This window comes from Oncorhynchus kisutch, linkage group LG18 (genome assembly GCF_002021735.2).
Source record: "Oncorhynchus kisutch isolate 150728-3 linkage group LG18, Okis_V2, whole genome shotgun sequence".
NCBI classification, from domain to species: domain Eukaryota; kingdom Metazoa; phylum Chordata; class Actinopteri; order Salmoniformes; family Salmonidae; genus Oncorhynchus; species Oncorhynchus kisutch.
In genome coordinates this window covers 80322614-80347613 of record NC_034191.2, presented here as the reverse complement: position 1 = coordinate 80347613, position 25000 = coordinate 80322614, and the positions used below count along the sequence as shown (strand labels likewise).

Below are 25000 nucleotides of genomic sequence, written 5' to 3'. Positions count from 1 at the left end.
ATCAGCCATGCTAACCAGAGCTAACCGTAGCCTATCAGCCATGCTAACCAGAGCTAACCATAGCTTTATGTTCGCTCCACTGTGTAATGTGTGATAGTAGAAACATCTCCACATGTTGTTGAAAAGCCTGCGGAGAATCTCACAATAAATAAGGCCAAACAGAACAGCAGATGTGTGGAGTGGCCCGGGGAAGGCACTTTTCCACGCCTCTTAACCAAATACTCTGCCTGCCGCAGCCCTACAGCTCTGAGAGAGACGCTGTACAATACTATAACATTAATAATATAACATTTCAAATGTCTATATTCTTTAAAAACTTGTATGAGTGTAATGTTATTATTTATTTATTTCCCTTGTTTATGTCCCTTTTGTTTATTGTCTATTCCATTTACTTTGGCAATGTAAACATCTGTTTTCCATGCCACTACAGCCCTTAAAATTGAATTGAATTGAAAGGGAGAGAGAGAGAGAAGGGTGGGGGGGAGGAGCAAGGGAGAGGGAAAGAGCTACTTTCCTGGCCTCAATGGTTTAACTCATGATGACAGTATTATGTAGCCATTTGTCTTCCTCTCTCTTTCTTTCTCTCTCTGCTTCCCACTCTCTCTCTCTCTGTCTCTCAATTCAGTTCAAGGGGCTTTATTGGCATGGGAAACATATGTTAACATTGCCAAAGCAAGCGAGGTAGATAATGTACAAATTAACAGTTAACATTACACTCACATAAGTTCCAAAAGAATAAAGACAAATGTCATATGATGTCTATATACAGTGTTGTAACGACATGCAAATAGTTAAAGTACAAAAGGGAAAATAAACCAACGTAAATATGGGTTGTGTTCTTCACTGGTTGCCCTTTTCTTGTGGCAACGGGTCACATATCTTGCTGCTGTGATGTCACACTGTCACACTGTGGTGTTAATCAACATTTTATCAGGATTTGTTTTCGAATTCTTTGTGGATCTCTGTAATCTGAGGGAAATATGTGTCTCTAATATTGTCATACATTTGGCAGAAAGTTAGGAAGTGCAGCTCAGTTTCCACCTCATTTTGTGGGCAGTGAGCACATAGCCTGTCTTCTCTTGAGAGTGCCTACGGCGGTCTTTCTCAATAGCAAGGCTATGCTCACTGAGTCTGTATATAGTCAAAGCTTTCCTTAATTCTGGGTCAGTCACAGTTTAGGGCCAAATAGCATTCTAGTTTGCTCTGTGCTAATTCTGCTGTTGTCCTGGGGCTCTGTAGGGTGTGTTTGTGTTTGTGAACAGAGCCCCAGGACCAGCTTGCTTAGGGGACTCTTCTCCAGGTTCATCTCTCTGTAGGTGATGGCTCTGTAGGGTGTGTTTGTGTTTGTGAACAGAGCCCCAGGACCAGCTTGCTTAGGGGACTCTTCTCCAGGTTCATCTCTCTGTAGGTGATGGCTCTGTAGGGTGTGTTTGTGTTTGTGAACAGAGCCCCAGGACCAGCTTGCTTAGGAGACTCTTCTCCAGGTTCATCTCTCTTTAGGTGATGGCTTTGTTATGGAAAGTTTGGGAATCACTTCCTTTTAGGTGGTTGTAGAATTTAACGTTTATTTGGTGTTCTACCTTGTACATATATATATATATATATATATATATATATATATATATATATATATATATATATATATATATATATATATATATATATATATATATTTGCAGAATTCTGGATGCAGAGTCTCAATTTGCTGTTTGTCCGATTTAGTTAAGTCTTGGTTGGTGAGTGGACCCCAGACCTCACAACCATAAAGGGCAATGGGTTCTATGACTAATTCAAGTATTTTTAGCCAGATGCTAATTGGTATGTTGAATTTTATGTTCCTTTTGGTGGCATAGAAGGCCCTTCTTACCATTATTTTGTCTTACTGAGATTTACTGTCAGGTCCCATGTCTCACAGAATTTGTGTAGAAGATCTAGGTGCTGCTGTGGGCCCTCCTTGGTTGGGGACAGAAGCACCAGAAGCAACAAACAGTAGACATTTGACTTCAGATTCTAGTAGGGTGAGACCGGGTGCTGCAACCTATATATATATATATGTATATATATACCTATATATATAACTGTTTATGTTGTATGTTTTTCCCCCAACACCACTTTCCATCAATTTGTATAGCAGACCCTCATGTCAAATTGAGTCAAACTTCCCAAAGCATGAGAAGACTTTGCCTTTGCCTTTGTTTGTTTGTTTGTCATTTAGGGTGTGCAGGGTGAATACATGGTCTGTTGTACGGTAATTTGATAAAAGGCCAATTTGACATTTGCTCAGTACATTTTTTTCATTGAGGAAGTGTACAAGTCTGCTGTTAATAATAATGCAGAGGATTTTCCCAAGGTTGCTGTTGATGCATATTCCACGGTAGTTATTGGGGACAAATTTGTCTCTACTTTTGTCGATTGGGGTGAGCAGTCCTTGGTTTCAAATGTTGGGGAATATGCCAGAGCTGAGGATGATGTTAAAGAGTTTAAGTATAACCAATTGGATTTTGTGGTCTGTATGTTTTATCATTTCATTGAGGATACCATCAACACCACAGGCCTTTTTGGGTTGGAGGGTTTTTATTATGTCCTGCAGTTTAGTAGAGCCCCTAGTGTTGACCCCAGTAGAGCCGCTAGTAGAGCCCCTCGTAGAGCTAGTAGAGCCCCTAGTAGAGCCCCAAGTAGAGCACCTAGTAGAGCCCCTAGTAGAGCTAGTAGAGCAACTAGTAGAGCCCCAAGTAGAGCACCTAGTAGAGCCCCTAGTAGAGCTAGTAGAGACCCTAGTAGAGCTAGTAGAGCTAGTAGTATAGCCCCAAGTAGAGCACCTAGTAGAGCCCCTAGTAGAGCTAGTAGAGCAACTAGTAGAGCCCCAAGTAGAGCACCTAGTAGAGCCCCTAGTAGAGCTAGTAGAGCCCCTAGTAGAGCTAGTAGAGCTAGTAGAGCCCCTAGTAGAGCCCCTAGTAGAGCCTCTAGTAGAGCCCCTAGTAGAGATCCTGGCAGAGACCCTAGTAGAGCTAGTAGAGCCCCTAGTAGAGCCCCTAGTGGAGCTTCTAGTATAACTCCTAGTAGAGATGGTAGAGCCCCTAGTAGAGCCCCTAGTGGAGCTCCTAGTATAACTCCTAGTAGAGATGGTAGAGCCCCTAGTGGATCTCCTAGTAGAAGTCCTAGTAGAGATGGTAGAGCCCCTAGTAGAGCCCCTAGTGGAGCTCCTAGTAGAGCCCCTAGTAGAGCTCCTAGTAGAGCCCCTAGTAGAGATGGTAGAGCCCCTAGTAGAGCCCCTAGTAGAACTTCTAGTAGAGCCCCTAGTATAGCTCCTAGTAGAGCCCCTAGTAGAGATGGTAGAGCCCCTAGTAGAGCCCCTAGTAGAACTTCTAGTAGAGCCCCTAGTAGAGATGGTAGAGCCCCTAGTTGAGATGGTAGAGCCCCTAGTAGAGCCCCTAGTGGAGCCCCTAGTAGAGCCCCTAGTAGAGATGGTAGAGCCCCTAGTAGAGCCCCTAGTGGAGCCCTAGTAGAGCCCCCGGTGGAGCTCCTAGTATAAGTCCTTGTAGAGATGGTAGAGCCCCTAGTAGAGACCCTAGTGGAGCTCCTAGTAGAGCCCCTAGTGGAGATGGTAGAGCCCCTAGTAGAGATGGTAGAGACCCTAGTGGCGCCCCTAGTAGAGCCCCTAGTAGAGCCCCTAGTAGAGATGGTAGAGCCCCTAGTAGAGCCCCTAGTGGAGCCCCTAGTAGAGCCCCTAGTAGAGCCCCTAGTAGAGCCCCTAGTGGAGCCCCTAGTAGAGATGGTAGAGCCCCTAGTAGAGATGGTATAGCCCCTAGTAGAAATGGTAGAGCCCCTAGTAGAGTCCCTAGTAGAGATGGTAGAGCCCCTAGTAGAGCTCCTAGTGGAGCCCCTAGTAGAGCCCCTAGTGGAACCCCTAGTAGAGATGGCAGAGCCCCTAGTAGAGCCCCTAGTAGAACTTCTAGTAGAGCCCCTAGTATAGCTCCTAGTAGAGCCCCTAGTAGAGATGGTAGAGCCCCTAGTAGAGCCCCTAGTAGAACTTCTAGTAGAGCCCCTAGTAGAGATGGTAGAGCCCCTAGTTGAGATGGTAGAGCCCCTAGTAGAGCCCCTAGTGGAGCCCCTAGTAGAGCCCCTAGTAGAGATGGTAGAGCCCCTAGTAGAGCCCCTAGTGGAGCCCTAGTAGAGCCCCCGGTGGAGCTCCTAGTATAAGTCCTTGTAGAGATGGTAGAGCCCCTAGTAGAGACCCTAGTGGAGCTCCTAGTAGAGCCCCTAGTGGAGATGGTAGAGCCCCTAGTAGAGATGGTAGAGACCCTAGTGGCGCCCCTAGTAGAGCCCCTAGTAGAGCCCCTAGTAGAGATGGTAGAGCCCCTAGTAGAGCCCCTAGTGGAGCCCCTAGTAGAGCCCCTAGTAGAGCCCCTAGTAGAGCCCCTAGTGGAGCCCCTAGTAGAGATGGTAGAGCCCCTAGTAGAGATGGTATAGCCCCTAGTAGAAATGGTAGAGCCCCTAGTAGAGTCCCTAGTAGAGATGGTAGAGCCCCTAGTAGAGCTCCTAGTGGAGCCCCTAGTAGAGCCCCTAGTGGAACCCCTAGTAGAGATGGCAGAGCCCATAGTAGAGTCCCTAGTAGAAATGGTAGATCCCCTAGTAGAGCCCCTAGTGGAGCCCCTAGTAGAGCTCCTAGTGGAGATTCTAGTGGAGCCCCTAGTGGAGCCCTTAGTAGAGCCCCTAGTAGAGCTAGTAGAGCCCCTAGTAGAGCTAGTAGAGCTAGTAGAGCCCCTAGTAGAGCCCCTAGTAGAGCCTCTAGTAGAGCCCCTAGTAGAGATCCTGGCAGAGACCCTAGTAGAGCTAGTAGAGCCCCTAGTAGAGCCCCTAGTGGAGCTTCTAGTATAACTCCTAGTAGAGATGGTAGAGCCCCTAGTAGAGCCCCTAGTGGAGCTCCTAGTATAACTCCTAGTAGAGATGGTAGAGCCCCTAGTGGATCTCCTAGTAGAAGTCCTAGTAGAGATGGTAGAGCCCCTAGTAGAGCCCCTAGTGGAGCTCCTAGTAGAGCCCCTAGTAGAGCTCCTAGTAGAGCCCCTAGTAGAGATGGTAGAGCCCCTAGTAGAGCCCCTAGTAGAACTTCTAGTAGAGCCCCTAGTATAGCTCCTAGTAGAGCCCCTAGTAGAGATGGTAGAGCCCCTAGTAGAGCCCCTAGTAGAACTTCTAGTAGAGCCCCTAGTAGAGATGGTAGAGCCCCTAGTTGAGATGGTAGAGCCCCTAGTAGAGCCCCTAGTGGAGCCCCTAGTAGAGCCCCTAGTAGAGATGGTAGAGCCCCTAGTAGAGCCCCTAGTGGAGCCCTAGTAGAGCCCCCGGTGGAGCTCCTAGTATAAGTCCTTGTAGAGATGGTAGAGCCCCTAGTAGAGACCCTAGTGGAGCTCCTAGTAGAGCCCCTAGTGGAGATGGTAGAGCCCCTAGTAGAGATGGTAGAGACCCTAGTGGCGCCCCTAGTAGAGCCCCTAGTAGAGCCCCTAGTAGAGCCCCTAGTAGAGATGGTAGAGCCCCTAGTAGAGCCCCTAGTGGAGCCCCTAGTAGAGCCCCTAGTAGAGCCCCTAGTAGAGCCCCTAGTGGAGCCCCTAGTAGAGATGGTAGAGCCCCTAGTAGAGATGGTATAGCCCCTAGTAGAAATGGTAGAGCCCCTAGTAGAGTCCCTAGTAGAGATGGTAGAGCCCCTAGTAGAGCTCCTAGTGGAGCCCCTAGTAGAGCCCCTAGTGGAACCCCTAGTAGAGATGGCAGAGCCCATAGTAGAGTCCCTAGTAGAAATGGTAGATCCCCTAGTAGAGCCCCTAGTGGAGCCCCTAGTAGAGCTCCTAGTGGAGATCCTAGTGGAGCCCCTAGTGGAGCCCTTAGTAGAGCCCCTAGTAGAGATGGTAGAGCCCCTAGTAGAGATGGTAGAGCCCCTAGTGGAGCCCCTAGTAGAGCCCCTAGTAGAGCCCCTAGTAGAGATGGTAGTGCCCCTAGTAGAGACCCTAGTGGAGCCCCTAGTGGAGCCCCTAGTAGAGCCCCAAGTAGAACACCTAGTAGAGCCCCTAGTAGAGCTAGTAGAGCCCCTAGTAGAGCCCCAAGTAGAGCACCTAGTAGAGCTAGTAGAGCCCCTAGTAGAGCCCCTAGTGGAGCTTCTAGTATAACTCCTAGTAGAGATGGTAGAGCCCCTAGTAGAGCCCCTAGTGGAGCTCCTAGTATAACTCCTAGTAGAGATGGTAGAGCCCCTAGTGGATCTCCTAGTAGAAGTCCTAGTAGAGATGGTAGAGCCCCTAGTAGAGCCCCTAGTGGAGCTCCTAGTAGAGCCCCTAGTAGAGCTCCTAGTAGAGCCCCTAGTAGAGATGGTAGAGCCCCTAGTAGAGCCCCTAGTAGAACTTCTAGTAGAGCCCCTAGTATAGCTCCTAGTAGAGCCCCTAGTAGAGATGGTAGAGCCCCTAGTAGAGCCCCTAGTAGAGATGGTAGAGCCCCTAGTAGAGATGGTAGAGCCCCTAGTAGAGCCCCTAGTGGAGCCCCTAGTAGAGCCCCTAGTAGAGATGGTAGAGCCCCTAGTAGAGCCCCTAGTGGAGCCCCTAGTAGAGCCCCAAGTAGAGCACCTAGTAGAGCCCCTAGTAGAGCTAGTAGAGCCCCTAGTAGAGCCCCAAGTAGGTCACCTAGTAGAGCCCCTAGTAGAGCTAGTAGAGCCCCTAGTAGAGCTAGTAGAGCTAGTAGAGCTAGTAGAGCCCCTAGTAGAGCCCCTAGTAGACCTTCTAGTATAACTCCTAGTAGAGATGGTAGAGTCCCTAGTAGAGCCCCTAGTGGAGCTCCTAGTATAACTCCTAGTAGAGATGGTAGAGCCCCTAGTGGATCTCCTAGTAGAAGTCCTAGTAGAGATGGTAGAGCCCCTAGTAGAGCCCCTAGTGGAGCTCCTAGTAGAGCCCCTAGTAGAGCTCCTAGTAGAGCCCCTAGTAGAGATGGTAGAGCCCCTAGTAGAGCCCCTAGTAGAACTTCTAGTAGAGCCCCTAGTATAGCTCCTAGTAGAGCCCCTAGTAGAGATGGTAGAGCCCCTAGTAGAGCCCCTAGTAGAACTTCTAGTAGAGCCCCTAGTAGAGATGGTAGAGCCCCTAGTAGAGATGGTAGAGCCCCTAGTAGAGCCCCTAGTGGAGCCCCTAGTAGAGCCCCTAGTAGAGATGGTAGAGCCCCTAGTAGAGCCCCTAGTGGAGCCCCTAGTAGAGCCCCCAGTGGAGCTCCTAGTATAAGTCCTTGTAGAGATGGTAGAGCCCCTAGTAGAGACCCTAGTGGAGCTCCTAGTAGAGCCCCTAGTAGAGACGGTAGAGACCCTAGTAGAGATGGTAGAGACCCTAGTAGAGGTGGTAGAGCCCCTAGTAGAGCCGCTAGTGGAGCCCCTAGTAGAGCACCTAGTAGAGCCCCTAGTAGAGCCCCTAGCGGAGCCCCTAGTAGAGATGGTAGAGCCCCTAGTAGAGCCCCTAGTAGAGATGGTAGAGCCCCTAGTAGAGATGGTAGAGACCCTAGTAGAGATGGTAGAGCCCCTAGTAGAGCCTCTAGTGGAGCCCCTAGTAGAGCCCCTAGTAGAGATGGTAGAGCCCCTAGTAGAGCTCCTAGTGGAGCCCCTAGTAGAGCCCCTAGTGGAGCCCCTAGTAGAAATGGTAGAGCCCCTGGTAGAGCCCCTAGTAGAGCCCCTAGTGGAGCCCCTAGTAGAGCCCCTAGTGGAGCTCCTAGTATAACTCCTAGTAGAGATGGTAGAGCCCCTAGTATAGACCCTAGTGGAGCTCCTAGTAGAGCCCCTAGTAGAGATGGTAGAGACCCTAGTGGCGTCCCTAGTAGAGCCCCTAGTAGAGCCCCTAGTAGAGATGGTAGAGCCCCTAGTAGAGCCCCTAGTGGAGCCCCTAGTAGAGCCCCTAGTAGAGCCCCTAGTAGAGCCCCTAGTGGAGCCCCTAGTAGAGATGGTAGAGCCCCTAGTAGAGATGGTATAGCCCCTAGTAGAAATGGTAGAGCCCCTAGTAGAGTCCCTAGTAGAGATGGTAGAGCCCCTAGTAGAGCTCCTAGTGGAGCCCCTAGTAGAGCCCCTAGTGGAACCCCTAGTAGAGATGGCAGAGCCCCTAGTAGAGTCCCTAGTAGAAATGGTAGATCCCCTAGTAGAGCCCCTAGTGGAGCCCCTAGTAGAGCTCCTAGTGGAGATCCTAGTGGAGCCCCTAGTGGAGCCCTTAGTAGAGCCCCTAGTAGAGATGGTAGAGCCCCTAGTATAGATGGTAGAGCCCCTAGTGGAGCCCCTAGTAGAGCCCCTAGTAGAGCCCCTAGTAGAGATGGTAGAGCCCCTAGTAGAGACCCTAGTGGAGCCCCTAGTGGAGCCCCTAGTAGAGCCCCTAGTAGAGCCCCTAGTGGAGCCCCTAGTAGAGATGGTAGAGCCCCTAGTAGAGACCCTAGTGGAGCCCCTAGTAGAGCCCCTAGTGGAGCTTCTAGTATAACTCCTAGTAGAGATGGTAGAGCCCCTAGTAGAGCCCCTAGTGGAGCTTCTAGTATAACTCCTAGTAGAGATGGCAGAGCCCCTAGTAGAGCCCCTAGTGGAGCTCCTAGTATAACTCCTAGTAGAGATGGTAGAGCCCCTAGCAGAGCCCCTAGTGGATCTCCTAGTAGAAGTCCTAGTAGAGCTCCTAGTAGAGCCCCTAGTAGAGCCCCTAGTAGAACTTCTAGTAGAGCCCCTAGTAGAGATGGTAGAGCCCCTAGTAGAGATGGTAGAGCCACTAGTAGAGCCCCTAGTGGAGCACCTAGTAGAGCACCTAGTAGAGCCCCTAGTGAAGCCCCTAGTAGAACCCCTAGTAGAGATGGTAGAGCCCCTAGTAGAGCCCCTAGTGGAGCCCCTAGTAGAGCCCTCAGTGGAGCTCCTAGTATAAGTCCTTGTAGAGATGGTAGAGCCCCTAGTATAGCCCCTATTGGAGCTCCTAGTAGAGCCCCTAGTGGTGCCACTAGTAGAGCCCCTAGTAGAGACGGTAGAGTCCCTAGTAGAGATGGTAGAGCCCCTAGTAGAGATGGTAGAGCCCATAGTAGAGCCCCTAGTGGAGCCCCTAGTAGAGCCCCTAGTAGAGATGGTAGAGCCCCTAGTAGAGCCCCTAGTAGAGATAGTAGAGCCCCTAGTAGAGACGGTAGAGCCCCTAGTAGAGCCTCTAGTGGAGCCCCTAGTAGAGCTCCTAGTAGTGCCCCTAGTAGAGATGGTAGAGCCCCTAGCAGAGCCCCTAGTAGAGCTCCTAGTGGAGCCCCTAGTAGAGCCCCTAGTAGAGCCCCTAGTAGGGCCCCTAGTAGAGCTCCTAGTGGAGCCCCTAGTAGAGCCCCTAGTGGAGCCCCTAGTAGAGATGGTAGAGGCCCTAGTAGAGCCCCTAGTAGAAATGGTAGAGCCCCTAGTAGAGCCCCTAGTAGAGCTCCTAGTGGAGCCCCTAGTGGAGCCCCTAGTGGAGCCCCTAGTAGAGCCCCTAGTAGAGATGGTAGAGCCCCTAGTAGAGATGGTAGAGCCCAAAGTAGAGATGGTAGAGCCCCTAGTGGAGCCCCTAGTAGAGCCCCTAGTAGAGCCCCTAGTGGAGCCCCTAGTAGAGCCCCTAGTGGAGCCCCTAGTAGAGATGGTAGAGCCCCTAGTCGAGCCCCTAGAAGAGATGGCAGAGCCCCTAGTAGAGATTGTAGAGCCCCTAGTCGAGCCCCTAGTAGAGATGGTAGAGCCCCTAGTAGAGATGGTAGAGCCCCTAGTAGAGATGGTAGAGCCCCTAGTAGAGCCCCTAGTAGAGCCCTAGGGGAGCCCCTAGTAGAGCCCCTAAGTAGCACCGTCATTAGTCCCCAGTTCTCTCCAGCCCAGGACCCAGGCCAGCCTTAGGCTACGTACAAAACAGTTGGAGGAACTGTAGGCCTGGCTGTATCTTGGTCTGTGTGTGTGTGTGTGTGTGTGTGTGTGTGTGTGTGTGTGTGTGTGTGTGTGTGTGGTGTGTGTGTGTGTGTGTGTGTGTGTGTGTGTGTGTGTGTGTGTGCGTGCGTGCGTGTCTGTGTGCGTGCGTATGCGCGTGTGTGTGTGTGTGTGTGTGTGTGGCCAGCTGTCCAGGGGAATATGATTAGATTAATGTTTTTACTCTCTGCTTCCATGTCTGATACCACAGGGGCTTTGTGTGGTGCTACAGTCATTGTCCCAGACAGGAGAGGGGATCTACTTGACTCTGTGTGGTGCTACAGTCATTGTCCCAGACAGCAGAGGGGATCTACTTGACTCTGTGTGGTGCTACAGTCATTGTCCCAGACAGCAGAGGGGATCTACTTGACTCTGTGTGGTGCTACAGTCATTGTCCCAGACAGCAGAGGGGATCTACTTGACTCTGTGTGGTGCTACAGTCATTGTCCCAGACAGCAGAGGGGGATCTGTTTTTTACATCTATTTTCTGAGGAATCATCTGAATATATTTCACAATTTATATATACTTATATATATAAGCAAAGTGAAATGGTGAGATATACAGCAACTACATGATTCATTCATTTAAAATGTGTGTTCTATTATATAATGATTTCCTAGTTTACTATCAAGGTGCTGGAGTAGACAGAGGCTGCCTCCCTAACGCACCTCTTATAGAGCTACCCACAGGGCTCTTGTCTAAAGTAGTGCACTATGTAAGGGGACTGGATGCCACATGGGACACACACACACACACACACATACACACACACACACACACACTGAACAGATGTTAATTAGGTGAATAATTGTGTCCATGCGTTCTGTCTTTCTGTCCCACTGTGTGTGTGTGTGTGTGTGTGTGTGTGTGTGTGTGTGTGTGTGTGTGTGTGTGTGTGTGTGTGTGTGTGTGTGTGTGTGTGTGTGTGTGTTAGCTATTATCCAGTGAGCTGCAAGTCTGCAGTCTATTCTACTCTCTTTTAAAGGAAGCCCATCTGGACTTGATAGGCTATTCCCAAGTGGGGCATATGAACTTCTGCCACAAATATTGTGCACTGATGATAGACATGGCCCTTGGCTAGGGGACTGATCAACCAGAGCAAATGGACTTCAATTGTAGTGTCCAGAAGGCAGGAGAGAGAGGGGGAGGGAGGGAAATGAGGAGGGATGGTGTCTGGTCTTGAGTGAGTGAGCTAACTGGAGCAGGACCGGGGGAGGGAGTGAAAACATGCCCCCCGGGGAACCGCAGGCAACCCCCCAGCCCCCCAGCCTGGGCCCTCTCTAGTGAGGCAAGCAGGGGTTCAGCAGGCACCCCCCACAACCCACCCTACCAAGCCCCCAGCCTGGGCCCTCTCTAGTGAGGCAAGTAGGGGCAATGGTAGTAGGTGCCAGCACTACCGGTTTGTGACAAGAACTTCAGCGCTTCTGGGTTTTTCCCGCTCAACAGTTTCCCGTGTGTATCAAGAATGGTGGGAATCATTGGGGTCAACGTTGGCCAGAATCCCTGTGGAACACTTTCGACACCTTGTAGAGTTGAGAATTTAGGCTGTTCTGAGGGCAAAAGGTGGGTTGCAACTCAGTATTAGGAGGGTGTCCTTAATGTTTTGTCCACTCAGTGTATATACAGTACCAGTCAAAAGTTTGGAAATACCTACTCATTCAAGGATCTTTCTTAATTTTTTTACTCTTTTCTACATTGTCGAATAATAGTGAAGACATCAGAACGAGGAAATAACACATATGGAATCATGTAGCAACCAAAATTGTGTTAAAGAAATAAAAATATATGTTATATTTGAGATTCTTCAAAGTAGCTACCCGTTACCTTGACGACAGCTTTGCACACTCTTGGCATTCTCTCTACTCTCAACTTCACCTGGATTGCTTTTCCAACCGTCTTGAAGGGGGTTCCCACATATGCTGAGCACTTGTTGGCTGCTTTTCCTTCCCTCTGGGGTACAACTCAGGTGATTGTGGAGACCAGGTCATCTGACGGCCTGGAGGTGTGTTGGGTCATTGTCCTATTGAAAAACAAATGATAGTCCCATTAAGCGGAAACCAGATGGGATGGTGTATCACTACAGAATGCTGTGGTAGACATGCTGGTTAAGTGTGCCTTGAAATGTAAATAAATCACTGACAGTGTCACCAGAAAGCACCCCCACACCATCACACCTCCTCCTCCATGCTTCGAAAATCATGCATTCACCTGCTCTGCGTCTCACAAAGACACGGTGGTTGGAACCAAAAATCTCTCATTTGGACTTATCAGACCAAAGGACAGATTTCCACCGGTCTAATGTCCATTGCTCGTGTTTTTTGGCCCAAGCAAGTCTCTTCTTATTATTGGTGTCCTTTAGTAGTGGGTTCTTTGCAGCAATTCGACCATGAAGGCCTGATTCACACCGTCTCCTCTGAACAGTTGATGTTGAGATATGTCTGTTACTTGAACTCTGTGAAACATTTATTTGGAATGCAATCTGAGGTGCAGTTAACTCTAATGAACTTATCCTCTGCAGCAGAGGTAACAATGGGTCTTCCTTTCCTGTGGTGGTCCTCATGAGAGCCAGTTTCATCATAGCGCTTGATGGTTTTTGCGACTGCACTTGAAGAAACTTTCAAAGTTCTTGAAATGTTTCTTATTGACTGACCTTCATGTCTTAAAGTAATGATGGACTGTCGTTTCTCTTTGCTTATTTGAGCTGTTCTTGCCATAATATGGACTTGGTCTTTTACCAAATAGGGCTATCTTCTGTATATCACCACTGCCTTGTCACAACACAACTGATTAGCTCAAACGCATGAACTTCTTTGGGCCAGTATTTGGAAGTTTGGATGAATGCGGTGCCCAAAGTAAACTGCCTGTTACTCAGGCCCAGAAGCTAGGATATGCATATTAGTAGTATTGGATAGAAAACACTCTAAAGTTTCCAAAACTGTTAAAATAATGTCTGTGGGTATAAAATAACTGATATGGCAGGTGAAACCCAGAGGAGAATCCATCCAGAATATAAAACAATTCAGCTCACTCTTGATTACTATGGCTGTCAATGGGAATATCAAAGGAAGACCTCCCAGATTGCAGTTCCTAGGGCTTCCACTAGATGTCAACCGTCTTTAGAAAGAGTTTCAGGGTTGTTTTTTGAAACATTAGCTAGAATTTGTAGTTTTAGTAAGTGGCTCCCATTTTGGCTGTGGTGTTTGTTGCGTGTTCCGGCGTACTTCGTTATATATATCTCCGGTAATGGTCTCCGGTATTCTCCGTCTTACATTTGATCATTTATTTACATATTAGGTATTATCGTATATATATATATTATAGTATAGTATTATATTATTATAGTATTGTTTATTTACATATTAGGGTACCTGAGTATTGATTAGAAACGTTGTTTGATATGTTTGGAAGAAGTTTATTGCTAACCGTGTTACGGGATTCATTTGTATGCATTTTGAATGTGGATCTAGTGCGCCAATGAAACTGACTTTTTTGGGCTATAAAGAAGAACTTTATCGAACAAAAGGACCATTTGGTATGTAGCTGGGACCCTTGTGATTGCAACCAGATAAAGATCTTCAAAGGTAAGTGATTTAGTTTATCACTATTGCTGACTTTCGTGACGTCTCTGCTTGGTTGGAAAATGTATGTAATGTTGTGCGGGGCGCTGTCCTCAGATAATCACATGGTGTGCTTTCGCCGTAAAGCCTTTTTGAAATCTGACTAGATTAACAAGATGTTAAGCTTTTAAATGATATATGATACTTGTATTTTCATGAATGTTTTATATTACAATTTCTGTCATTTGAATTGAGGTGAGACGCTAGCGTCCCAATGATCCGTAAGAAGTTTTAAGAAGGAAAAACATTCCACAAATGAACTTTTAACACACCTGTTAATTGAAATGCATTCCAGGTGACTACCTCATGAAGCTGGTTGAGAGAATGCCAAGAGTATGCAAAGCTGTCATCAAGGGTGGCTATTTTGAAGAATCTCAAATATAAAATATATTTTGATTTGTTTAACACCTCTTTGGTTACTACATGATTCCATGTGTGTTATTTCATAGTTTTGATGTGTTCACTATTATTCTACAATGTAGAAATAGTAAAAATAAAGAAAAACGCTTGAATAAGTAGGTGTGTCTTTTGACTGGTACTGTATATACAGCTGAAGTCAGAAGTTTAAATACACTTAGGTTGGAGTCATTAAAACTTGTTTTTCAACCACTCCACAAATGCCTTGTTAACAAACTATAGTTTTGGGAAATCGGTTAGGACATCTACTTTGTGCATGGCACAAGTCATTTTTCCAACAATTGTTTACAGACAGATTATCACAATTGTATCACAATTCCAGTGCGTCAGAAGTTAATTAAGTTAATTATTAATTAAGGCTAATTGACAACATTTGAGTCAATTGGAGGTGTACCTGTGGAGCAATTTCCATACGCCTGAAGGTACCACGTTCATCTGTACAAACAATAGTACGCAAGGTTCAACACCATGGGACCACACAAACAATTTTAAGGCAATGCTACCAAGTACTAATTGAGTGTGTGTAAACTTCTGACCCACTGGGAATGTGATGAAAGAAATAAAAGCTGAAATAAATCATTCTGTCTACTATTATTCTGACATTTCACATTCTTAAAATAAAGTGGTGATCCTAACTGATCTAAGACAGGGAATTTTTACTCCAAATGTATTGTCAGGAATGGTTGAAAACAGAGTTTAAATGTATTTGGCTAAGGTGTATGTAAACTTCTGACTTCAACTGTATCTCTGCTGCTTCTGGTCCCAAATTGCACCCTATTCTCTATTTAGTACACTATTGACCAGGACTCCGGTCAAAAGTAGTGCACTGTGTAGGGAATAGGGTGCCCATTGGGACGCAATTCTCTGATCTCCTGATCTCGCTGCTACTCTTCCTGTTGTCTTCTTTGACATGAGAGGACAGGTGGAGGGAGAGTGTAGAGAGGAGTCATGCCCTGTGTCCTCGTCTCCTCTCTTCTCTTCATCCCTCTCTCCCAGGGCAGGAAGACAGCAAGCCCTGTTGTCTTCTTTGACATGAGAGGACAGGTGGCGGGAGAGTGTAGAGAGGAGTCATGCCCTGTGTCCTCGTCTCCTGTCTTCTCTTCATCCCTCCCTTCCAGGGCAGGAAGACTGCAAGCCCTGTTGTCTTCTTTGACATGAGAGGACAGGTGGAGGGAGAGTGTAGAGAGGAGTCATGCCCTGTGGCCTCGTCTCCTCTCTTCTCTTCATCCCTCCCTCCCAGGGCAGGATTAAGCCCTATAACTTATGTTGTGTATATTATTAAGCCATTAGATCCTATCAGCTATTCTTTGAAAGACTGAATTAGCCCTAGAGGTGGTTCTTTCAAAACAGCAAAGAGAAGACATATTCTACATATTCATTAGCAGGATGTCAGACACCCCTTTCCCTCAATTCAATTTTCAGTTTAAGAGGATTTTAATGCCATGGGAAACATATGTTGATATTGCCAAAGCAAGTTAACTATATAATAAACAAAAGTGAAATAAACAATTTTTACGGTTAACGGTTAATTACAAATGAACCTTTAACATTACACTCACAGAAGTTCAAAAATAATTATGCCATTTCAAATAGTTAAAGTACAAAAGGGAAAATAAATCAACATAAAAATGGATTGTATTTACAATGGTGTTTGTTCTTCACTGGTTGCCCTTTTCTTGTGGCAACAGGTTACAAATCTTGCTGCTGTGATGGAACACTGTGGAATTTCACCCAGTAGATATGGGACTTTATCAAAATTTGATTTGTTTTCAAATTCTTTGTGGTTCTGTGTAATCTGAGGGAAATATGTGTCATCTCTTTTCCTTCCTCTCTCCCTCCCTTACTTTCTGTAGCCCCTCTCTCTCCCTCCCCCACTCCTCCACCCTTCAGTTGCCCTAACACAACAGGCTCAGTGTTCAGCCAATTGTGAGGGCCTGAGACGTCCCCCCCCCTCCCCCTGTCATTCATCAAGCCAGATCCAATCAGTGATAAGGAAGGAAGGGGACGAAGATAAGGCTACTGTTTGGTTTTGAGCCTCTTCCTCCCTCCTTCAACCCTCCCTCTCTCTCTCAACTTCAATTTCAATTACAATTTAAGGACTTTATTTTCAAGGGAAACATATGATGTTTACAAAGCCAAAACAAGTGAAATAGATAATAAACAAAAGTGAAATAAAAAATAAACTGTAAATATTACACTCACAGTAGTTTTCTCGAATTCTTGTTTGGTCTGTGTAATCTGAGGGAAATATGTGTCTCTAATATGGTCATACATTGGGCAGGAGGTTAGGAAGTGCAGCTCAGTTTCCACCTAATTTTGTGGGCAGTGACCTTTCTCAATAGCAAGGCTGTGCTCACTGAGTCTGTACATAGTCAAAGCTTTCCTTAAAGTTTGCTCTCTTGCTCTCTCTCTCTCTCTCTCTCTCTCTCTGTCTCTCTCTCTCTCTCTCTCTCTCTGTCTCTCTCTCTCTCTCTCTGTCTCTCTCTCTCTCTCTCTCTCTCTCTCTCTCTCTCTCTCTCTCTGTCTCTCTCTCTCTCTCTCTCTCTCTCTCTCTCTGTCTCTCTCTCTCTCTCTCTCTCTCTCTCTCTCTCTCTCTCTCTCTCTCTCTCTCTCTCTCTCTGTCTCTCTCTCTCTCTCTCTCTCTCTCTCTGTCTCTCTCTCTCTCTCTCTCTCTCTCTCTCTCTCTCTCTCTCTCTGTCTCTCTCTCTCTCTCTCTCTCTCTCTGTCTCTCTCTCTCTCTCTCTCTCTCTCTCTCTCTCTCTCTCTCTCTCTCTCTTTTGCCTACACTATCATATATCATACATTATCATACATCAATCACTATCATATATCATACACTATCATATATCATACACTATATCACACACTTTATCATATATCATACATCAATCACTATCATATATCATACACTATATCACACACTATATCATATATCATACACTATCATACATCAATCACTATATCACACACTATATCATATATCATACATTATCATACATCAATCAATATCATATATCATCCATTATCATATATATAATACACTATCACTATCGTATGCCATGCACTATCATATATCATACACTATCATACATTATCATGTATCATGCATTATCATGCATTATCATATATCATACACTAACATATATCATACACTATCATATAGCATACGCTGTCATTGAGTTTATAAGTGATATGTACAACTCCTTAGTGATAACCGTGTGTTATCCCCTGTCCTCTCCAGGTGATATGTACAACTCCTTAGTGATAACCGTGTGTTATCTCCTGTCCTCTCCAGGCGATATGTACAACTCCTTAGTGATAACCGTGTGTTATCCCCTGTCCTCTCCAGGTGATATGTACAACTCCTTAGTGATAACCGTGTGTTATCCCCTGTCCTCTCCAGGTGATATGTACAACTCCTTAGTGATAACCATGTGTTATCCCCTGTCCTCTCTAGGTGATATGTACAACTCCTTAGTGATAACCGTGTGTTATCCCCTGTCCTCTCCAGGTGGCACGTTCACAACCACGTCAGGACTGTACGCAGGAAGCAACGCCCTCACGAACTCAACCGGCTTCAACAGTACACAGCAGGTACCAACATGCTCTACTGTACTCTAGCTTCCTGGTGGGCATGTTTACTATCATTGGTTTATACTCTTGCTGAAATCCTGGGAACTTTGGGCTGCGTCCCAAATGGCGACCTGTTCCCTATGTAGTGCACTACTTTAGACCAGAACCCTATGGAAACCTATTCCCTATGAAGTGCACTACTTTTGACCAGAACCCTATAGAACCCTATTCCCTATGTAGTGCACTACTTTAGACCAGAACCCTATGGAACCCTATTCCCTATGTAGTGCACTACTTTTGACCAGAACCCATAGGCTAGTAGTTCACTACAAAAGGGAACATGTACGATACAGACCAGTTACACTTCATCTACGTCACAAGAATCATCCCGGAATCGATCGTAACGTCTGAAGTGGTGTACGCAGGGATTATCCCCTGCTTCTATTGGTTATGCCAGAGGACGGGCATCCCAAATGGCACCCTGTACACTGTTTACATTAGTACACTACTTTTGACTAGTGCCCCCCCATAATGCTCTGGTGCACTATGTAGGCAATAGGACGCCTCCCAAAAATACCAAGACAGATCGCTGTTCAGATGTAGGACACAAGAGACATGTGTTTGCATTTATGTTTTGGAATCTGCACTGTAAAGTAGCAAGGGGGGGCATATCTCACGTTACTCACCGTCTCTCACTCTCTCTCTGTACCTCTCCACTTATTCTACCTTTCATCTCTTTCTCTTTCTTTCTCTCTGTCTACCTTTCCGGTCTCTCTCTCTCTCCATCCCGCTCACTCTCTCTCTTGCTCTCTCTCTCTCTCTCCATCTCTCTCTCTCCATCCATCTCTCTCTCTCTCTCTCTCTCTCCATCCATCCATCCCTCTCTCTCTCTCTCTCTCTCTCTCTCTCTCTCTCTCTCTCTCTCTCTCTCTCTCTCTCCCTCTCACTCTTGCTCTCTCTCTCTCTCCATCTCTCTCTCTCCATCCCTCACTCTCTCTCTCCCTCTCTCTCTCTCTCTCTCTCTCTCTCTCTCTCCACCCTCTCAATCTTTCCATCCTTCCCTTTCTCCATCCTCCTCTCTCTATCCCCTCTCCCCCTCCAGGACTATCCGAGCTACCCAGCGTTCGGCCAGGGCCAGTACGCCCAGTATTACAACAGTTCTCCCTACACCTCCCCCTATATGACCAGCAACAACACCAGTCCCACCACCCCCTCGACCACAGCCACCTACACCCTCCAGGAGCCCCCCAGTGCCCTGACCAGCCAGGCCCTCACGGACCCCCCAGCAGGTAGGCCCCAGGCCCCCCAGGCCACCCACCCTCCATCCCCAGGATCAGACGGCTCTGGAGGGGGTGGCTATGATGCCAGGGCCACTCATTATGGTAACCATTACAGTTTTTTAAAAATCAAATAAACTATATTATTGTAATAATTGTTTCGAATTTATGATAGTCAACGATAATCAAAACCCTCCCTGAATTGTGTTGAAAATATAGAAACTGGTGTTATTGGAGAAATATTTTTTGTGATCATTTTTTAAATTGTTGTTACCCCTCCCTCCCTTTCTAAATGACCCTCTGTAAACCCTCTATAAAATAGTATTATCGTAGAAAATGTAACTCCAGTTCTTAAAGAGAGAATAATATATAATATTATAAATGTAAAATATAAATCACATCAATGCTTCTTCAGGCAATAAAGGTTGGATGACATCATCATCATCATCATCCTCCTATTAAGTGAAAACTAGATGAAGAAGAGTTTCAAGCAGCCGGGTTGCAGCAGAGATGATATACTGACGTCATTCTCCTCTGTTGCAGCAGAGATGATATACTGACGCTATTCTCCTCTGTTGCAGCAGAGATGATATACTGACGTCATTCTCCTCTGTTGCAGCAGAGATGATATACTGACGCTATTCTCCTCTGTTGCAGCAGAGATGATATACTGACGTTATTCTCCTCTGTTGCAGCAGAGATGATATTACTGACGTCATTCTCCTCTGTTGCAGCAGAGATGATATACTGACGTCCTTCTCCTCTGTTGCAGCAGAGATGATATACTGACGTCATTCTCCTCTGTTGCAGCAGAGATGATATACTGACGCTATTCTCCTCTGTTGCAGCAGAGATGATATACTGACGTTATTCCCCTCTGTTGCAGCAGAGATGATATACTGACGTCCTTCTCCTCTGTTGCAGCAGAGATGATATACTGACTTGATTCTCCTCTGTTGCAGCAAAGATGATATACTGTCGTTATTCTCCTCTGTTGCAGCAGAGATTATATACTGACGTTATTCTCCTCTGTTGCAGCAGAGATGATATACTGACGTCATTCTCCTCTGTTGCAGCAGAGATGATATACTGACATTATTCTCCTCTGTTGCAGCAGAGATGATATACTGACGTCCTTCTCCTCTGTTGCAGCAGAGATGATATACTGACATTATTCTCCTCTGTTGCAGCAGAGATGATATACTGACGTTATTCTCCTCTGTTGCAGCAGAGATGATATACTGACGTGATTCTCCTCTGTTGCAGCAAAGTTGATATACTGACGTTATTCTCCTCTGTTGCAGCAGAGATGATATACTGACGTCCTTCTCCTCTGTTGCAGCAGAGATGATATACTGACATTATTCTCCTCTGTTGCAGCAGAGATGATATACTGACGTTATTCTCCTCTGTTGCAGCAGAGATGATATACTGACGTCATTCTCCTCTGTTGCAGCAGAAATGATATACTGACGTTATTCTCCTCTGTTGCAGCAGAGACGATATACTGACGTTATTCTCCTCTGTTGCAGCAGAGATGATATACTGACGTTATTCTCCTCTGTCTGTCTGACCCTCTGCAAAACCTTACTACATAAAGTAGCTTATACTGTAATGCACTTCTCAATGTTTATATATCAACATTTAACACACAGACACACTTTTACAAGACAAAATGGAGCTGTCCTCTGCTCCCTCCACTCTCCTCAGTCCTGAAGGTACTGAAAATACTTTAATTTCCTTCTCTTTATCTTAAACAATCATTTCTTCTTCTTGTTGTTGTTCTCCCTTCCTCCCATTCCTTCCAGTCGAGTACAGTACCATCCACAGTCCTTCAACGCCCATTAAAGATTCAGAATCGGATCGATTGCGGCGTGCCTCGGATGGAAAGTCACGTGGCCGAGGGAGAAGGAACAACAACCCTTCACCACCGCCTGACTCTGACCTTGAGGTAGGGTGAACAGTGTGTGTGTGTGTGTGTGTGTGTGTGTGTGTGTGTGTGTGTGTGTGTGTGTGTGTGTGTGTGTGTGTGTGTGTGTGTGTGTGTGTGTGTGTGTGTGTGTGTGAGAGTGTGTGTGTGCGTGCATGTGTTAGCCTCACCCTGTCTGAATCACAATAGCCTAATTCACCTTCCCCAACGCCACACGGTTCACACATGAATAAAGTGTTTTATAATCTTTATAATCCTAATTTATTAACTTATTATTGGTTACTGAATTGTTTATGAACTATGAGGATATTTGAAATGTTTAGTTTGTCTTTTCAATGGGTAGTTCACCATGTATCCATACGTAGTTTATAGTATTTATTTTGTGAACGAATTTAGTTCCTGCTTTTTACCTAAATAGGCGGAGCTAAGATAAGGCTAAATAGGCGGAGCTAAGATAAGGCTAAATAGGCGGAGCTAAGATAAGGCTAAATAGGCGGAGCTAGAGATAAGGCTAAATAGGCGGAGCTAAGATAAGGCTAAATAGGCGGGGCTAAGATAAGGCTAAATAGGCGGAGCTAAGATAAGGCTAAATAGGCGGAGCTAGAGATAAGGCTAAATAGGCGTGGCTAAGATAAGGCTAAATAGGCGGAGCTAAGATAAGGCTAAATGGGCGGAGCTAAGATAAGGCTAAATAGGCGGAGCTAGAGATAAGGCTAAATAGGCGGGGCTAAGATAAGGCTAAATAGGCGGAGCTAGAGATAAGGCTAAATAGGCGGAGCTAGAGATAAGGCTAAATAGGCGGAGCTAGAGATAAGGCTAAATAGGCGGAGCTAAGATAAGGCTAAATAGGCGGGGCTAAGATAAGGCTAAATAGGCGGAGCTAAGATAAGGCTAAATAGGCTGAGCTAAGATAAGGCTAAATAGGCGGAGCTAGAGATAAGGCTAAATAGGCGGGGCTAAGATAAGGCTAAATAGGCGGAGTTAGAGATAAGGCTAAATAGGCGGAGCTAGAGATAAGGCTAAATAGGCGGAGCTAATATAATGCTAAATAGGCGGAGCTAAGATATGGCTAAATGGGCGGAGCTAGAGATAAGGCTAAATAGGCGGGGCTAAGATAAGGCTAAATAGGCGGAGCTAGAGATAAGGCTAAATAGGCGGAGCTAGAGATACGATGTGTTTCTCTTATAGATGACATCATGTGATGTCACTCCTCTGAAGAGGATGAAGTCTGATGCCGTTAAACATATGGCTAACTACGTATGGGGAAACGTGTTAATTATTAGGTCATAAACATATGGCTAACTACGTATGGGGAACGTGTTAATTATTAGGTCATAAACATATGGCTAACTACGTATGGGGAACATGTTAATTATTAGGTCATAAACATATGGCTAACTACGTATGGGGAACGTGTTAATTATTAGGTCATAAACATATGGCTAACTACGTATGGGGAACGTGTTAATTATTAGGTCATAAACATATGGCTAACTACGTATGGGGAACGTGTTAATTATTAGGTCATAAACATATGGCTAACTACGTATGGGGAACGTGTTAATTATTAGGTCATAAACATATGGCTAACTACGTATGGGGAACGTGTTAATTATTAGGTCATAAACATATGGCTAACTACGTATGGGGAACGTGTTAATTATTAGGTCATAAACATATGGCTAACTACGTATGGGGAACGTGTTAATTATTAGGTCATAACATGTGGGTAGCTAACTGTGTATATGAATGCCATATAGATACCAGCCAATCCATATTTCAAAGTAACGTGTTAATGATTCATCATTATTAATTCATTATTATTGATAAGAGATACATTTCAGAGAGGTTAAGCCTCATTATGATGCTGACATCACAGCATGTTAACAAACCTAGTTAATTAGTTAGTCACTATTGATTGGGCTAATGTAAAGGGCAGGGGATGGAGGGAGAGATGGATGGAGGGAGAGATGGATGGATGGATGGAGGGAGGGAGGGAGGGAGGGAGGGAGGAGGGAGGGAGGGAGGGAGGGAGGAGGGAGGGAGGGAGGGAGGGAGGGAGGGAGGGAGGGAGGGAGGGAGGGATGTGGTCGTGACCAACAACTGTAGGTAAATGGATCTAGATCCCTGTTGAGCACCAATCCTCCCTCTCTCTCTCTCTCTCTCTCTCTCTCTCTCTCTCTCTCTCTCTCTCTCTCTCTATTGACAGGCCAGATCACATTGCAGAATACAGAGTGCAACCATTGATTTTGCTTTACCCTTTTTGTCCCCCCCGTCTCTCCGTCTCTCCAGAGAGTGTTCATCTGGGACCTGGATGAGACCATCATCGTTTTCCATTCCTTGCTCACAGGGTCTTACGCTAACAGATACGGCCGGGTGAGTGATGTCACACTCTAGCATCTAGCAGTATCAAACACACACACACACACACACACACACATGCACACACACACAAACACACACGCACACACGCACACGCACACACACGCACACACAAGCACACACACACGCACACGCACACGCACACACACACACGCACACGCACACACACACGCACATGCGCACGTGTGTTTTGAAGGGAGCACGTTCGTAGTGTGGACAGAGATCTGGAGCGGAACTCCATGTCCAGATAATTGTTTTATTTAGTTTAATTGGCCCGATGGGGCCTGGTGGATTATTTGTCCTGCAGCTGTCGGACCTACAGTGAGGCAAAAAAGTATTTAGTCAGCCACCAAGTTCTCCCACTTAAAAATATGATTAGTTTCCACCATAATTTGCAAATAAATTCATTTAAAATCCTACAATGTGATTTTCAGGATTTTTTATTCTCAATTTGTCTGTCATAGTTGAAGTGTACCTATGATGAAAATTACAGGCCTCTCTCATCTTTTTAAGTGGGAGAACTTGCACAATTGGTGGCTGACTAAATAATTTTTTGTCCCACTGTATGCTGCAGCAAGGGTCCAAATGGAACACTAGTCCCTACACCAGAACACTAGTCCCTACACCAGAACACTAGTCCCCCCCCCCCCCTTGGGAAACCCTATCCTACCCTGAATAGTGCGCTATGAAAGGAATAGAGTGCCACTTGGGATGCGGCCTCTGTCTAGTGCAGAACCTTGACAGGGTAGGAGTAAGACCAAGAAAAACTAGGTAGTCTTCACTAAATTGAAGTGCTAGGTGAGGTTGCAGGTTATAACTAGGAGACCAGGACAGAACAGGTTATAACTAGGAGACCAGGACAGAACAGGTTATAACCAGGGGCCCAGGACAGAACATGTTATAACCAGGGGCCCAGGACAGAACAGGTTATAACCAGGGGCCCAGGACAGAACAGGTTATAACTAGGAGACCAGGACAGAACAGGTTATAACTAGGGGCCCAGGACAGAACAGGTTATAACCAGGGGCCCAGGACAGAACAGGTTATAACCAGGGGCCCAGGACAGAACATGTTATAACCAGGGGCCCAGGACAGAACAGGTTATAACCAGGGGCCCAGGACAGAACAGGTTATAACTAGGGGCCCAGGACAGAACATGTTATAACCAGGGGCCCAGGACAGAACAGGCTATAACCAGGGGCCCAGGACAGAACAGGTTATAACCAGGGGCCCAGGACAGAACAGGTTATAACCAGGGGCCCAGGACAGAACAGGTTATAACTAGGGGCCCAGGACAGAACAGGCTATAACTAGGGGCCCAGGACAGAACAGGTTATAACCAGGGGCCCAGGACAGAACAGGTTATAACCAGGGGCCCAGGACAGAACAGCTGTACTGTGGACTCATCATCAGTGTACATTTCTCTTTCAGAAAGACATATTGTTGTTGAATGAATGAATTGCCCCTGCATCCACCTGTTTTCATGGATACATTTCCCGGGAGAAGCCAGGCAATGGCTACCCGATGTAATTAGCTTTAACTTGATAGGAACGTATGTCTGGAGAGCGGACGGGACTAGACTGGTGCGTTTCTTATTCGTAGCCCTCTCCTGCAGTCAAATGAACTGGTGGCCTCATGGGTAGAATTGTATTCATATTTTTTCATAATTATTCAACATGATAAAAAAATCCGGTGTTTCTATGTCAAATAGTTTTGTTATATTTCAGTCTTCCGTAATATATATATATATATATATGTAAAGTGTAATATTGGGATGCAAACTCAACATGTAATAGTTGTAAACTCTATATCTGACATGGTACAGGTGTCTTCTTAATTTTAAGACCCATAACCAGGTGTGTGAGGTGGATACTTTAG

General features: G+C 46.1%; 1 protein-coding gene across 1 annotated transcript in view; it reads left to right on the top strand.

Annotated features, from left to right (window-relative positions):
• eya1 (EYA transcriptional coactivator and phosphatase 1) overlaps positions 1-25000 on the top strand; it is a 97716-nt gene that overhangs the window by 18214 nt on the left and 54502 nt on the right. Inside the window, 4 exon segments of the mRNA XM_031795320.1 lie at positions 17472-17554; positions 18636-18822; positions 20619-20761; positions 23033-23116. Coding sequence (XP_031651180.1) covers positions 17472-17554; positions 18636-18822; positions 20619-20761; positions 23033-23116 — 497 coding nt within the window.